General features: G+C 40.6%; 1 protein-coding gene across 12 annotated transcripts in view; it reads right to left on the reverse strand.

Moving 5' to 3' along the window:
* Window positions 1-12,806, reverse strand: part of MAP7D2 (MAP7 domain containing 2) — a 75,616-nt gene that overhangs the window by 22,491 nt on the left and 40,319 nt on the right. For 5 of the 12 annotated variants that reach the window (XM_084506365.1, XM_084506369.1, XM_084506368.1 and 2 more), the window contains exons 3-6: window positions 10,856-11,019; window positions 3,073-3,187; window positions 2,071-2,169; window positions 239-349 (exon numbers count right to left, since the gene is read on the reverse strand). In XM_084506365.1, the coding sequence (XP_084362491.1) occupies window positions 239-349; window positions 2,071-2,169; window positions 3,073-3,187; window positions 10,856-11,019 (489 nt within the window). Of the gene's footprint in view, window positions 1-238; window positions 350-2,070; window positions 2,170-3,072; window positions 3,188-3,389; window positions 3,631-10,855; window positions 11,020-12,806 lie in introns of those variants that run through there. The other 7 variants (XM_084506370.1, XM_084506372.1, XM_084506371.1 and 4 more) reach the window with 4 other exon arrangements.

The raw sequence follows: 12,806 nt of genomic DNA on the forward strand, positions 1-12,806 counted from the left end.
AGCCAAGACCACAGCATTTGTCCCTGGCCTAGGATCTCCAGCAAGGTAGCATAGTCTTGGGACAGGCTATCGAACTGTTTTATCGTATTCCATATCAATAGTTAACTTACAGCCCCCCAAGCGTTTAATGGCTTTTGAATCATAGACATAAGAGAGCTGCATAGATATATGGACAGAAAGAATTGCTTTTAAGCAGAAGGAGAGTTTATGCTGGCAGGAGACCAGCATTTTCACTTGCCTCTGTCGGGGGAATGTGTTATTGCCGCTGTGGAAGAGGAGAGGCGCTTACTGATTGGCGATTCCATTTGCTTTGGCAGGTTCATTGTAGAAGCTGAAAGTTTGTCACATGCTGCAGAGAGACGCATTGAAGATATTTGTATTCTTATCACAGCGTTGATAAACTCCCCAAATTAACCTTGCATTTGTACTCATGGCCCTTGCCACTGATCACAGCGCTGGATGACTAAGGCATGAGGTATGCTTCGTCTGACTGCCAAATGACCAGCGTCTTTTAAGACATGCTTTGGGATGCAACTTTTCTGCTTGTGAATTTAACATTTCAGGTACGTAACAGCCTGTGTTTTACAGTGCCACAGGCAAATAGCTATGTATCAGGTCTGAATGAGGGAAGCCATTCTGACACAAGATAATCAGTATCAGCACAAGCAGAAAGTTACCTAAAGAGAGGGGGGAAGAACTTTTTGGTTCTTCCAAGTGTGTGTGTGTTTTTTTTTTTCCTGTTACTTCTTCTCACTGCTTGACAAAGCTTGTTTGAGCACATCCCTTTTCCTACCTTGCCATTTATTCAGCAGAATGACTGGAAAATGCTGTTCAACAAATATTATTACCAGAGTGCACTCCTCTATGATGCTCACTGCATGGTGCTCAGAAGCACAGCAAAGCACAAATGCTTTGCCCTTTAAATTTAAATAATTTCTTTCAGAAACAAAAAACTTTCAACTAAAGACATATATGTGGCCCCAATCTGCAGCACCTCAATTACTGCATTCCCTATAACATCCCCAGAAACCCCCTCAGTGGGGTCTGCAAGATTTGCCTCCACTTATTACAGTAAACTACAATTCTCTACATTTACAAAGCAGACAATGCTTTGTAAAGCAGGTAGCACACACCAGCTGCACATCCAAATCTTTGTGCATGAACAACAATTAGTACAAAAATTCAAATGTTTGTGCAGAAATAGTTCTGCAAGAGCATGGGCACAGCAATCAATAGGCTGCATTCTGCAGAAGGAATAGTCAAGCCTTGCTCCTCCTCCTGGGGGAGAGAAGGAACAGAGCTCTTAAAGCACTGGCTGCATTACATTTTCAAAATGTCATGCACATTTTAAATCAAAATTAGAAGTCCTATACGTAATTCGTTCTTAATCTTGGAGTGCTGTCTTTTAATGGGGAATACTTAAAAATACTAAGATAGATAAAATTGAAAGGCACAAAAGAAAACAAAAAGCGATTGCCTAAACACAAAGTCAACTATTGGAGTTTGTTACAAATACCAGCATGGCCAAAACCTACTTCAAGAGGCTGAAAACATAGCATTGCTGTTTATACCATGTGTGCTTTATACCATGAGTGTGCTCATTCTGAAAATACTGCAGAAAAAGGCCCTTGAGATTTGAAAAGAGGACTGCTCTGACGAAACGCTGACTCCGTAACACATTTTCTCCTACTGATTTTTTTCAAAACAGCACCTGCACACATACATTCGAACTGTAATATATGCATATTTACATTTACACACACAAAAAAAACACAGAGGACCCACAGAATTAACAGAGATGAGAATCTGGGCTGTAGAAGTCTACAGTTAGTGCGAAAATCATGAAATGCCTCTACTGTGTCGGAATGTGAGGCATGCACTGCTCCACATGAGAAAATTAAAAGGAAATTAAAAAAGACACTTGGTCCACATCACTAAGGGTAATGCTGGAGAGTATCAGACTGAAATAATAAGAAAACAGTGGTTAGGGAGGACAAGATCAGTGGATGGTTTACGGTGATTAGAACAGTTATAAACGAGACACGATGGTACTGTGATTCTCTGAAATACCATTGAAGGAATCAGCAGGAGCGGTAGAGGTCACAGGGTCTGGAGGAAGGGTGTTGGCAGCTAAACCTAGAACAGGGGGTGGGGTATTTTCTGATTCACCTACACAGCAGAAAAATCAGAGCAAAAAGAGGTGAAAGAAATTACTGAATAAGTTGGGGGAGGTGGAAGTAAGCATAAACTGCATCACAAAGACAAATCGGATTCTTTCTCAGAGTATGAAAGACTTTTTATTGTCATATATATTTAATTTCCTGGCTTTTTTGATGGCATTCCATGAAAATTAAGACATGAAACAGTTTGCCATTTTAGAGTTAATTATACTTACACACTGTTTTAAAAAAAGGTCATTGCCACGCAAACATGGATATGTTTCCCTATAACTACAATTTACTAAAACCTGGCAAATTAAAATAAATTATGATTTAAAACAGAAAACATGCATATTTTCAAAATATAAAAGCAGCACATGACTGATCATGAAAAAAAAGTATTTTTTCTGAAGTCAAATCAAAAAGAGCGACAGCAAAAGTATGCGGGAGAAAAAAAAATTGAACTGAAGATGCTGCATAGTCATCTAGAAATTCCCGTTAGGTTTTTAGAAGTACCAAACAATGACAGATCGCCTTTTGCAAGGCTTGGACAGCACTTAGTCCTTTAGTGAATATTAAATTTGCTAACTGTATGCGTGGGAAGACAATGCGGGGGAAGAAAACAAGGGAGAAAGAGCACTAATTTTGATTTTAGCATCTGTCATCCTCAAAACAGATTCTGATTACTCTATTAAAAAAGATTTGCATTCCTAAAGTTAGGAGTGACCTTTTTTCCCCAGCAAGTGTTAGAGAGAGGGAACCTGGCGAGCAATTACAGAGCATTTATTCACGCCCTGAGGCAGTAGCCCCTGCAGCACCACACTAACTATAAAACGCACCCTCCCTACCATCTCCAGCACCTCATGCATTTTGCACTTCAGGATCTGCAATGCAGGCAGCCTGTTTCCCTTACCGTCTCTCCCTCCTGAGCCTGCAGCCAGTGCTCCTCCCCACGACCATCGCTTCTGCTTCTGTTCCAGCTGCTGGCTGCGTTCAAGGGACCGCCGCATCATGGCTTCTAAACGTTCCTGGGTACAATTGCACAAAAACAGAGAAAAACTGAAATCAGTTCTTTCAGGGCTTTTTTTTTTTTTTTTTTTTTTAGTTCCCGTTCCAAAACCATGCTAAAAATAAGCTGTTCCTCTGATGCTCGATGGAGGATGTTTGCAGGAGCTTGTTTCCAACAGGAGAAAAAGGGGTGAATAAAGCAGGTATCAGCATGCTACCTACCTCCAGATATGTGTATCCTTTGTCTGCAAGCCACTGAGGTCACTACAGAGGCCTAAGTAAATAACACAGGTTGCATCACTGCCTAGCATCTGCTCCTGCTGGTGATGCTGCTGCTGTGCCCTGGACTTAATTTGTATAAGAATAATGCTCGACAAGCATTAACTCCTTCTTGTCTATGCAGAACTCGGGATTTCTCCCACTCCCTTTCTGAGTACAGCTAAATTGCTGCAATGCCAGTGGCTCCTCCTAGCCACGCGGATAAATGATCCCTTCAAACCCAAAGTAGGTTACTTTGCAGGATGGTCAATTTATTTATTTATTTTGGGGAACACTCCCTCTTTTCTTCCACTATCTTCTTTACAGTCTAGCTGCAGGCATTTAAAAGCTGCTTCTTTTTCCTTTTTTCTCCCGTGTATTTTTTTAGTACGTGCCCAGATCACCCTGTTCTGAGCTATCTTTTTTCATGAACCTCCATATTCCTCTCCAAGGCTTGATGAGTTAGGATTTTCAGATGGGAAAGAACAAGAAGTCTCCTTCCCTCTCCAAATCCTGCTCTACCTTTAACCAACAGCTAGGTATGGTTTTGTTTCAACTCCACCACCTCCTAACTCTCATGGACCTCTACTCAGTTTTGTTGCCACCTCCTCTCCCTACCAGATTCTCCATGACTTTTTGGGGCAACTCTCTCTGCACCTGTCTTCCTCCTTTCAAGCCCATAAAACCTGGGTCTTCCCCACCCACCCACCATTCCATCACCTACCACCTTCCTTCCTTCCTCCTCCTGGTACCTTGCTCACTTCTGGCAACCTCTTCTTTCTCCTGGTCCAGGAGCAGTCTTTACTCGTGCCTCCAGCTCCTGCCCCAATCATTTTTAACCCTTTGATGCTATTAGTAGTTCTCGTCCTATTGCTTACTTACTACCTTTGCTATGTCCTTCCCATCCTGTATAAAACTCCCATTCTATTTACTTCAAGCTCTCTCTTGCAGGCTTCTCACCCCAGAAACACAGTTTCTGTGGTTACATCACAGCTCCTTCCATTTCTACCAATCCCCTGTGCCACCTCCTGCATCTTTTGATAGCTCAGCCCAACTGCACTGAAAGCCTTTCTGCATCTCTTGGCCAGATTATTTCTTCTCACTGACTCGTGACTTCAGTCTAGGTCTCCTATACCCTTCCCTGCCATATTTTAATCACAAAATCTCAGTCACTGTTCAAGCACATCTCCTTCAGTCTGTACAAAAGCCCTGTATTCTCCAACAGACCAGACATCAACACCAGGCACCTCCAGTAACTAGCGTGTTGGGAACCTTTATGTACACCATCCATAAACTTTGTTACCTTCCTGCAATCACCTGTAGTCACTGACTTTCAGTAACAGCTGATACCCCAAAGCTGTTGGGAGTGTATCTGCAACAGCCTTTGTCTCTTCCACGTGTTTGAGGAATCTCTTCCACCACCACGACTTCCAGTATTTTATTTCTGACCAGGATTTCCCACCTCAGCCAACCCCACTACCCACTGATTCCAACAGCCAACCGCTATCTTTTCGTCCTCAAGTTCTCTTAATTTTCTCACCTATCACTTACACCATAAATTCCATCACAGATTCCTCCAGACAAGGAATGAAAAGAGGCGCTCAGCTCTCTGTTACCTTTTGGCCAGTTGACCCACCCTGCTTTTACCATTTTTGGTGCCATCTCCAGGAAAACAATCTTCTGGTCCCCTGTTCCGAACTCACTTTTTTACCTTCTTTCCGTATCTTTAGCTTATGGTGTATCAGGTAGAAAGAAAGCAGCTGCTTCCTCCTTTACACCCCCTTTTTTTCTTTCCTCCTATCCAGTCAGTGGCATCAGTGTTCAGGTAGGCAGGAATGAAAATCATTGTCCTTCCTCCCTCCCTCCCTTTTTTTTCTTTTTTTAAACCCCCTTAAGAGAACATGCACGAAGCATCACAAAGCTCAAGCACAGACCTTTCAATAATAGCATAGGAAAAAAAAGAAGAAAACACGCATGGCTTTGAATGCTCTATCACTTCTTGTCCAGAGTTTGGACACGTAAAGAAAGTAATCTCCCAGTCTTAGAAAACCAAAGTCACTGCCCTGTAGCACAATCTTTCCTTCCTTGCTACTTAATGATTCAATTTTCACATTTAAAATGTGTGCTGGCTCACTATTTCAACTTCATATTTTCCACTTTTAACTACACACCCTTCAACATTAATTTCATTCTATTTCAGGCCCTTTTCTGTACTCTTTTCAAACCTGTTATTTCAGTACCTGTTCTCTGCAGTTCACTTCTTTTCATTACTTTTTTTCTACTATGGCTCTTACCCCAAAATACGTTTCTAGCAACAAAATAAAACAACCCTCCCACTCCTTTCCTATTAAAGCATACAATTCTACAGAATCTTCTTTCTTTCCATATCTAATTAATATCATTGCACATTAATAAAAGAGATGGTGTGAAAGCAGACAAGCTTCAATTATCTGGGTGATTTATGACCTTTTTAAATGCTGCTCGGAGCAAAGCCCAGCACTATGTTCCAGCTTGGAAACCACCGAATACACTTACACCACCTACCATGAGGGCATTGTTCTAAGAATCAAACAATGTATATGATGAAATAATATAAAGAAAATAAATGATTTTTCATTTCATACGTATATGAAAGCTCAAACCACACACATCCTGAGGTTGAAATCTTCAATTACTCAACGTGGAGAAGCCATCATTTATTCTCATTTGCAAAGAGCCTTTCATTAAAGTGCTGCAGAACATAATGATTAAGCCACGTGAAACCCTGCAGATATATCTTAGATAAAGAACAATATGAAGACCTTCTGCACAAAGAAAGGTCTGTTATTAAAAAGCATTAAGTTAGCACAAGGCTGAATGTTAAAATTAAAAAGCCAAACAAAGCCAAAAAGACAAAGAGAACAACCGAGATGCACAGAAGCATAGCATAAACAGCTCATACATTAATCTTTTTGCGACAAAAACTAAACAGCAAGACAAAGCGTTTCTTCATCAGCAAACACTGTGGAAAACCCCTCCTATGTTATAGACATGGTAACTTCTTAATGACATACTCAACTGTCTGACCCTTGTTTGGGAATTCTAATTGCTATAGATTGAGAAAAATCTCTGCACTGGGTATATAGTTAACTTGCACTAAAAAACATGTAATGTACAAGCTTCACACGTGGGTTAACTTAAGAATGAGTAAAAGCATAAAAAGAGAGCCATCTACTGCTGGTAACTAAACAAACATGTTGCTTTCCAAAGCCCATATAGTTATTCATGCGTGTTTTTCTCAGACTAAACAACAGAACAAACATTTGGGCTGCCTGAATTAAAACACAAAACAAAAAAACCTGAACTGTGAATACAAATAATTTGACTGAAGTACTTTCCTTTTACTTATGTAAAACATGACGCAGATGCGAAAACAAAGAAAAAATAATTTTACAAGTATTATGACTCATTTTGTGCAAACAATTCTAAACCAATCTCCCTTAAACCTGCAATAAAACATCTAAAAGACCCAAATGTAAGATTAGAGAGGAAAAACTCTTCCCTTTCTTTTCTGTATTCATCAGTGCCGTATGTAAGTAGCTGTCTCCTGATCTTATCAGTTGGCCTCATCTTCTATTAGAGAGGCTCCTCCACGTAACAACAAAAAAGCTATTGTTTTCTACTTAAAGAAAGGAAATAGATTTTAAAAAATCATTTTTTAACTACCCCTTCTGAATATAACTCATTTCTACCCCCAGCAATTTAAAATTATGGGTGTGTATAAAGAGAAGACTTACACAGAAAAAGGGCGTGTGCATCAGAGAATAAAAGGACGGGACAAATGAAGGCTCTGCATTACTGTACGTACGTGTGGAGCTGGAGCAGCAATAATGGCAGAGGGAGAGCACACAGCAGCAGAGAGGATGCTCATTGTTACACAGAGGACTAAATTCTCCTCATGCCCACTGCAGAGCAATCAAGAGACTGCTTGCATAGCAATCTCAACCAGCTTGCAGCAAAATTTCTGTGTTACTTGTGCAACTGAATTCCACTCGTTATATGAGCTGCTACCAGATGTTTGAAAGGTGTTTATTAATTACATATATTATAATTAGAAAAGTAAGTAATTGTCACTATACCATCCACCTTGGTTTTTCCACCTTGTGTTTAAGCACATACTTTTTTTCAAATGTAACAAGCACTGGACACATGCCAAAATAAACATCTAACTAAAAAAAATCTTCCCGGTGCTGTAGGATGTTCTTTTCCTTTTAACATTGATCTGTTTAAGTTGGCATGCTGGCCTAGATTTGATGCTGTCTAGCTTTTTACTAGTAGCTATTCATTTAAACAGTAGTATATTGGTAGGATCGGTACAACATGTTATCAGTTCCCTTCTTAACAACATTTGATTGTTTTATTAAAAACTAATTTTGGGTGCTATATGGGTGCTCTCACTCCTATTCACACTATTACCCTTAACAAACATCACTTGTATGGGCCATGTATTGTTTCATGGACTACATGAGCAGAAGAACACTGCTTCTAAAGAGACTTCCCAATATACTACGTGTAGGAAGGCTTTTATTTACAGTGTACTTCCAAAGCACATGGAAGCTTCAAGGTGGGAAAAGGGGAAAAATTAACCAAATGAGGACCAGTTTGCTTTTATTCAGCTGGCTGAACTCCAACTGGCTGCTTGCTGTTTAAAGTAAATCATTGATACCTCCAGTTGAACACCACCACTCTTCTTTCCTCAAGGCTCAGGGATTGCTTACACTAAGGAGAAGGCAGCTTTAAAAAGAACGCGGAGGGAGCAGCACTGCTACTGAATACCTCTCCAGATATGAAAGTTGCAGTAAATGTAGAGCAAGTACTTTCAGCAAGGATTTTCAGGCACATTTATTCATTTTCTGCCTGAGGAATTGGAAACACTTCCATCTTACTCTGAGGGAGCTCCAGTTGCCCTGGAGAATAACTCTGCTAGAACACCTCTCTTTCCATTAATACAAAATTGCCACCTCTTATCTGGCAGTGGAGAGGGAAAAAAAGCAAAATAAATCAAGTTTTGGTCACCTCCTCTTTGACAAGGCCTTTGCATACAAAGCAGCTGAGCATAGAAAGCTCTAATGAACAAAATGAATCAGAGCCATTCACTTCTCAAACTCTTACAGACACAACAATATTTTTAGAGTGAGATTTATATAACCTGTTCCTGTCACAGATATGCGCTGCCTTCTGCTGTGCTAAAAAGCCAAAAAAAAAAAAAACAACACCCAAGGAAGATATGAAGGATAACCAATAAGGCAGACAGCAAGGAACAAAATCTCTCTATTGGGCACTTCAGACACCTGATGGGCAGGTAACATCAGTGCTCCAGTCCCCACCCAAGTAAACCAGTCTTAAAAGAAGAAACACCAAGCATATGCTGTAGTGTGCTGGCTCACTGGCCAGGTCACAAACCCACAGGGTGTGGGAAATACAGGCTCCAAGCTCTTCCAGCAAAGACAACCTCAAATGTCCAGAATGATTCAGGTGGAATGAGTGATTTGCAATGCCCATGGGGCTGTGACTTCATCACCATCCTTACTCAGACCTCCACTACTACTGCATATATGGGATTAGAGGGGAGAAACCCGTGGCTCATCAGAGCTGGGGGGTGGCTTTGGCAGATCCTTTAGTAAATTTCAAGTGGAGTTTGAGAAATGAAAGAGTGACAAGTAGCTGTGAAGCAATACCAGGATGTGGTGGTGTCTCCTCTTCCCGATCCCTTTCTTCCCTCATCCTCCTCTTCTCTACAGATTATTACTCCATGTACCCTTCCCTCCTTCAGAAACTCCTGGATCTTCCCATCCATCAGGGATAACCCAACCCCAAACACGCACCCACCCTCTCCTGTCCTCCTGCCCCCAGTAGCCCTTCCTCAGCTTCCTCAGCCCATGCAAGGCGTTGGACAGTTTAAGCTTGAAGGATGGGCTGAATGAGCAGATCTTTGAGCATTGGTATTCATTCAATGATCACAGACTTGGAGGCAACAACCCTTTCTTCAGTCAATAAAGAAGTCTCCCAGTATGGGAGCTCTCATGTTTCACAACCCACCCTTCCATTTCTCCAGCGTGGGTAAATCATGCAGGCAGGCAAAGCAGGCAAGTTGCTCACTTTGCCCACACCCCTCCCCTTCCCTGCCCCCCTCCAGTGCAGTTTTTGAGGACAGGGATTTGGAAGTGTTTGTACTTGCCACTTTCCTCTACATCCCCCATGATGGAGATCGATTTTGCTTAGCTGCAAAAGGTTATCACAGCTGGCAGTACTGGGGAAGGAGAACATCAGGTCAATGATGTTACTGTGGGAGGAGATAGATCTCCTAAGCCTTTGTTTCTGTTTTTGTCATCCTTCATAACAAAATTTTAAACTATTCACATGACAAAACATTTTAAAATGAATTCTCAGCTAATTATGCAGAAGCCAGAAACAGTATGTTACAGTTGAAAGAGGAATGGCAGGATATAATTTACTGTAACCTGAAAAGAAAATTTAGAGAAGAATCAAACACAGGAGGAAAAAAAATACACACTCAAAGAAGCCTGTTATTCTGATCCCACGTGGAAGTGTTTCATCTCTTTTGCAAAGACACTTGATCAAAAGGTGTGGGGGGGAAGGCTAATAACTGCAGATTTCTAGGGCATTTTTTCTACAGAAACTAAGGAAATACCTTCTCTTGCTTTTTTTTTTCCCCTAAACCACTGTCCCCTTTTCCTAAAATCATTAATTCTTTATCAGTTGCAGTCGCAGTGCTGATGTTTTCTACAGAATGTGGTGAAGGCAGTGACACACACACACACTGCAACCAGAGATCAGCATCAGAAATTGGACTCACTGGAGCACAAAAAAAAAAAAAAAAAAAAAAAAAAGGACCTTAAATGATCTCAGTGGAGAGAATAGAAGAGAGGTATTATGATTATTTCTGTTCTACAGATTTAAGTCAGACTAGATTCTTCACTACTTTAAGAATTTCTCATTATATGTTACCGTGGAAAGAAAAATACTAATTTCTTTACACTGCCCATGCAACTGAAATTGCATTTATGGAAGTGTAAACAAAATCGTGCCAATTTATGGAAACACTCATCTTTAAAAGCTACCTTCCAGGATGTAGCTGCTTTACCACCTGCCAATCAGAATCCCAGATATATTAGTGTAAGTAGATGACTGTTTTGTGAGATCAGACAAAAATCAAGGGACAAAAAAAGCTTGGGAAAATGTTTTCGATGTACAAGCAGTAGAAGAGTATTTATGGCTGTGGTGATACATGGGTGCAGTTCACAAAGTAATGTCCATACGTCTCTGGGACGAGAAAAAGAGAAAGAAACCTGCTGTGCATGTCAATATTCCGCTATCTGTAATGCTAACAGATACAGTTGCTCTGTTGTATGAATCCCAGCAGACCTTACCTCCTCCTCTTTAAGCTTTTGCCTCCTCTTTTCTTCAACAGCTGCTCTCTTCTGCTCCTCTCTCTGCCTCTGTTCCTCCAGTCTTCTCCATCGTTCCTCCACATGCTTTTCATATTGAAGTTTTGCTCTCCTCTCCTTCTCCAGTATCTGCTGCTCCCTAGCAGCTTAGGCAGAAAAAAAAAAACACGTGTTTCACTTAATGCAAATTTTCTCCTACTTTAAAATTACTTGATAGTGTGACACAATAGAGTAAAATAACAAACACAAGTACACAGGCTCTTTTAGTGCACTAAGATCAAAAGTACAGTACACAGAAATGCTTGAATGATTAATAAATTCAACTGATATACTATTTAATATGGAAGCCCTTTGTACATAGGTGACAGCTTGTCCCCCCACTTGTGTAAAAACAGCGTGCAGAATAGTTAACGATTCTTTTATCTATATAAATATATAGATAAATCCTTCTAATCCCTCTGTAGCTTAAAACCATATTTTTTTTCCAGACATAACAAATGCTCCCACTAGATTTTGAGGTGAGTCAATTTCTTATGTTGAAGCAAAAGCCCTTGGAATTTCTTTAAGACTATGTTTCTCTTTACAGGGCTACCTTCAAAATAAATACATAAAAATAGAAGCTAAACTTTCCATGAAGCTTTGAAAATACACCATTCTGCTCATAATTTGATGCTATGCTGTTATAGGCTCCAAGCAGTAAAAGAAAACATTTTTATTATTGAAAGTTTGTTCAGTTGCTTCTTCGAACTGGAGTCATAATCCTCTTGAGACATTACCTTGTTGTTACAGAAATTCAGACTGCAACATTACACACAGGACTGTTGCTTCAGGTTTACACAGGGGGCCTAAGTAACAGAAGTTAATGTGACAAATGGTGAAGAAAAACCCAGTTCTCATGCAAGTGCATTCCATAAAAGGCATGAAAGAGGTCAGTAAGCATGCCTTCATACAGGCTGACCTGTAACATCATACCAACATACATACAGCCACTATCTAAGAGAGTATTAGCACAGCTGCCGGGCTAAGAACTTGAAAGTTATGGAAATCCTGAATTAGCATGATTTATACAAGAGCTGGTCCTTCATTCTGCTCACCTGTTCAGCCCCAGTCGACTTTTTCAGTCACTGCTTCCCTGTCCAGCAAATTATCACCCTTCAAGCATTCTCACTTTTAGCTTCTTCCCATCAGTCCTAGACTCTTACTGAGCTATCTCAATTCCCTCTTCATAGATCAGCCTTTTCTCCTCAGCTCCTTGCCTCCCAGCTCTTTAACCACAGCTGTGGCCTTCAGTCCCTTCTAGTATCGCTCTGTCACCAAGCCAGAGTCCCACATAACACCAGATGCTTTCCCAACAGATGCATTTCTTCCTCTTGAATACCAGACCCTTATAAGATACTTCCTCCAGGTGTCCAACCTGCTTTACAGAATGCCTTCTGCCTTATTCCTGTTAGTATTATGGTTGGTGCTGTCTTCCCCTTTTGTCTTGGGAGAACTCACTATTTTTCTTCCACTGCAGGGCAGGTCAATGTGAGAGGGGTGTTAGTGCTGTAGGTGAGCCTGGACTCTTAAGAATGAAGGCTTGGATTTTTCAACTAGTAGTTACCTCAGAGACGGTGGAAAACAAGTGACCAGTCACTAATTATTGATGACTACTAGCCACGTTATGTAGAACACGTGAAAAGAGCATGCTGGAGTTGATAGAAAACCAAAAACAGAGTGAGATGTCCGGAGATGGTGCTAAAATTACCTTTTGATTACGTAGCTGAAACCTGGGACAGATTCTGGACAGAGAAGCAAACCATTCTGTCATCATGGACATAAAAACAATTCTTTTTTTTTCTTGATTTAGGGATACTAAGCCACTACTTAATGAATTTTGGTTTTCATGAGAAGGTTATTCTATATTTGTGCAAAGTACCTGCTGGCAGCATAA

This window comes from Aythya ferina, assembly GCF_964211825.1.
Source record: "Aythya ferina genome assembly, chromosome: 1".
Lineage (NCBI taxonomy): Eukaryota > Metazoa > Chordata > Aves > Anseriformes > Anatidae > Aythya > Aythya ferina.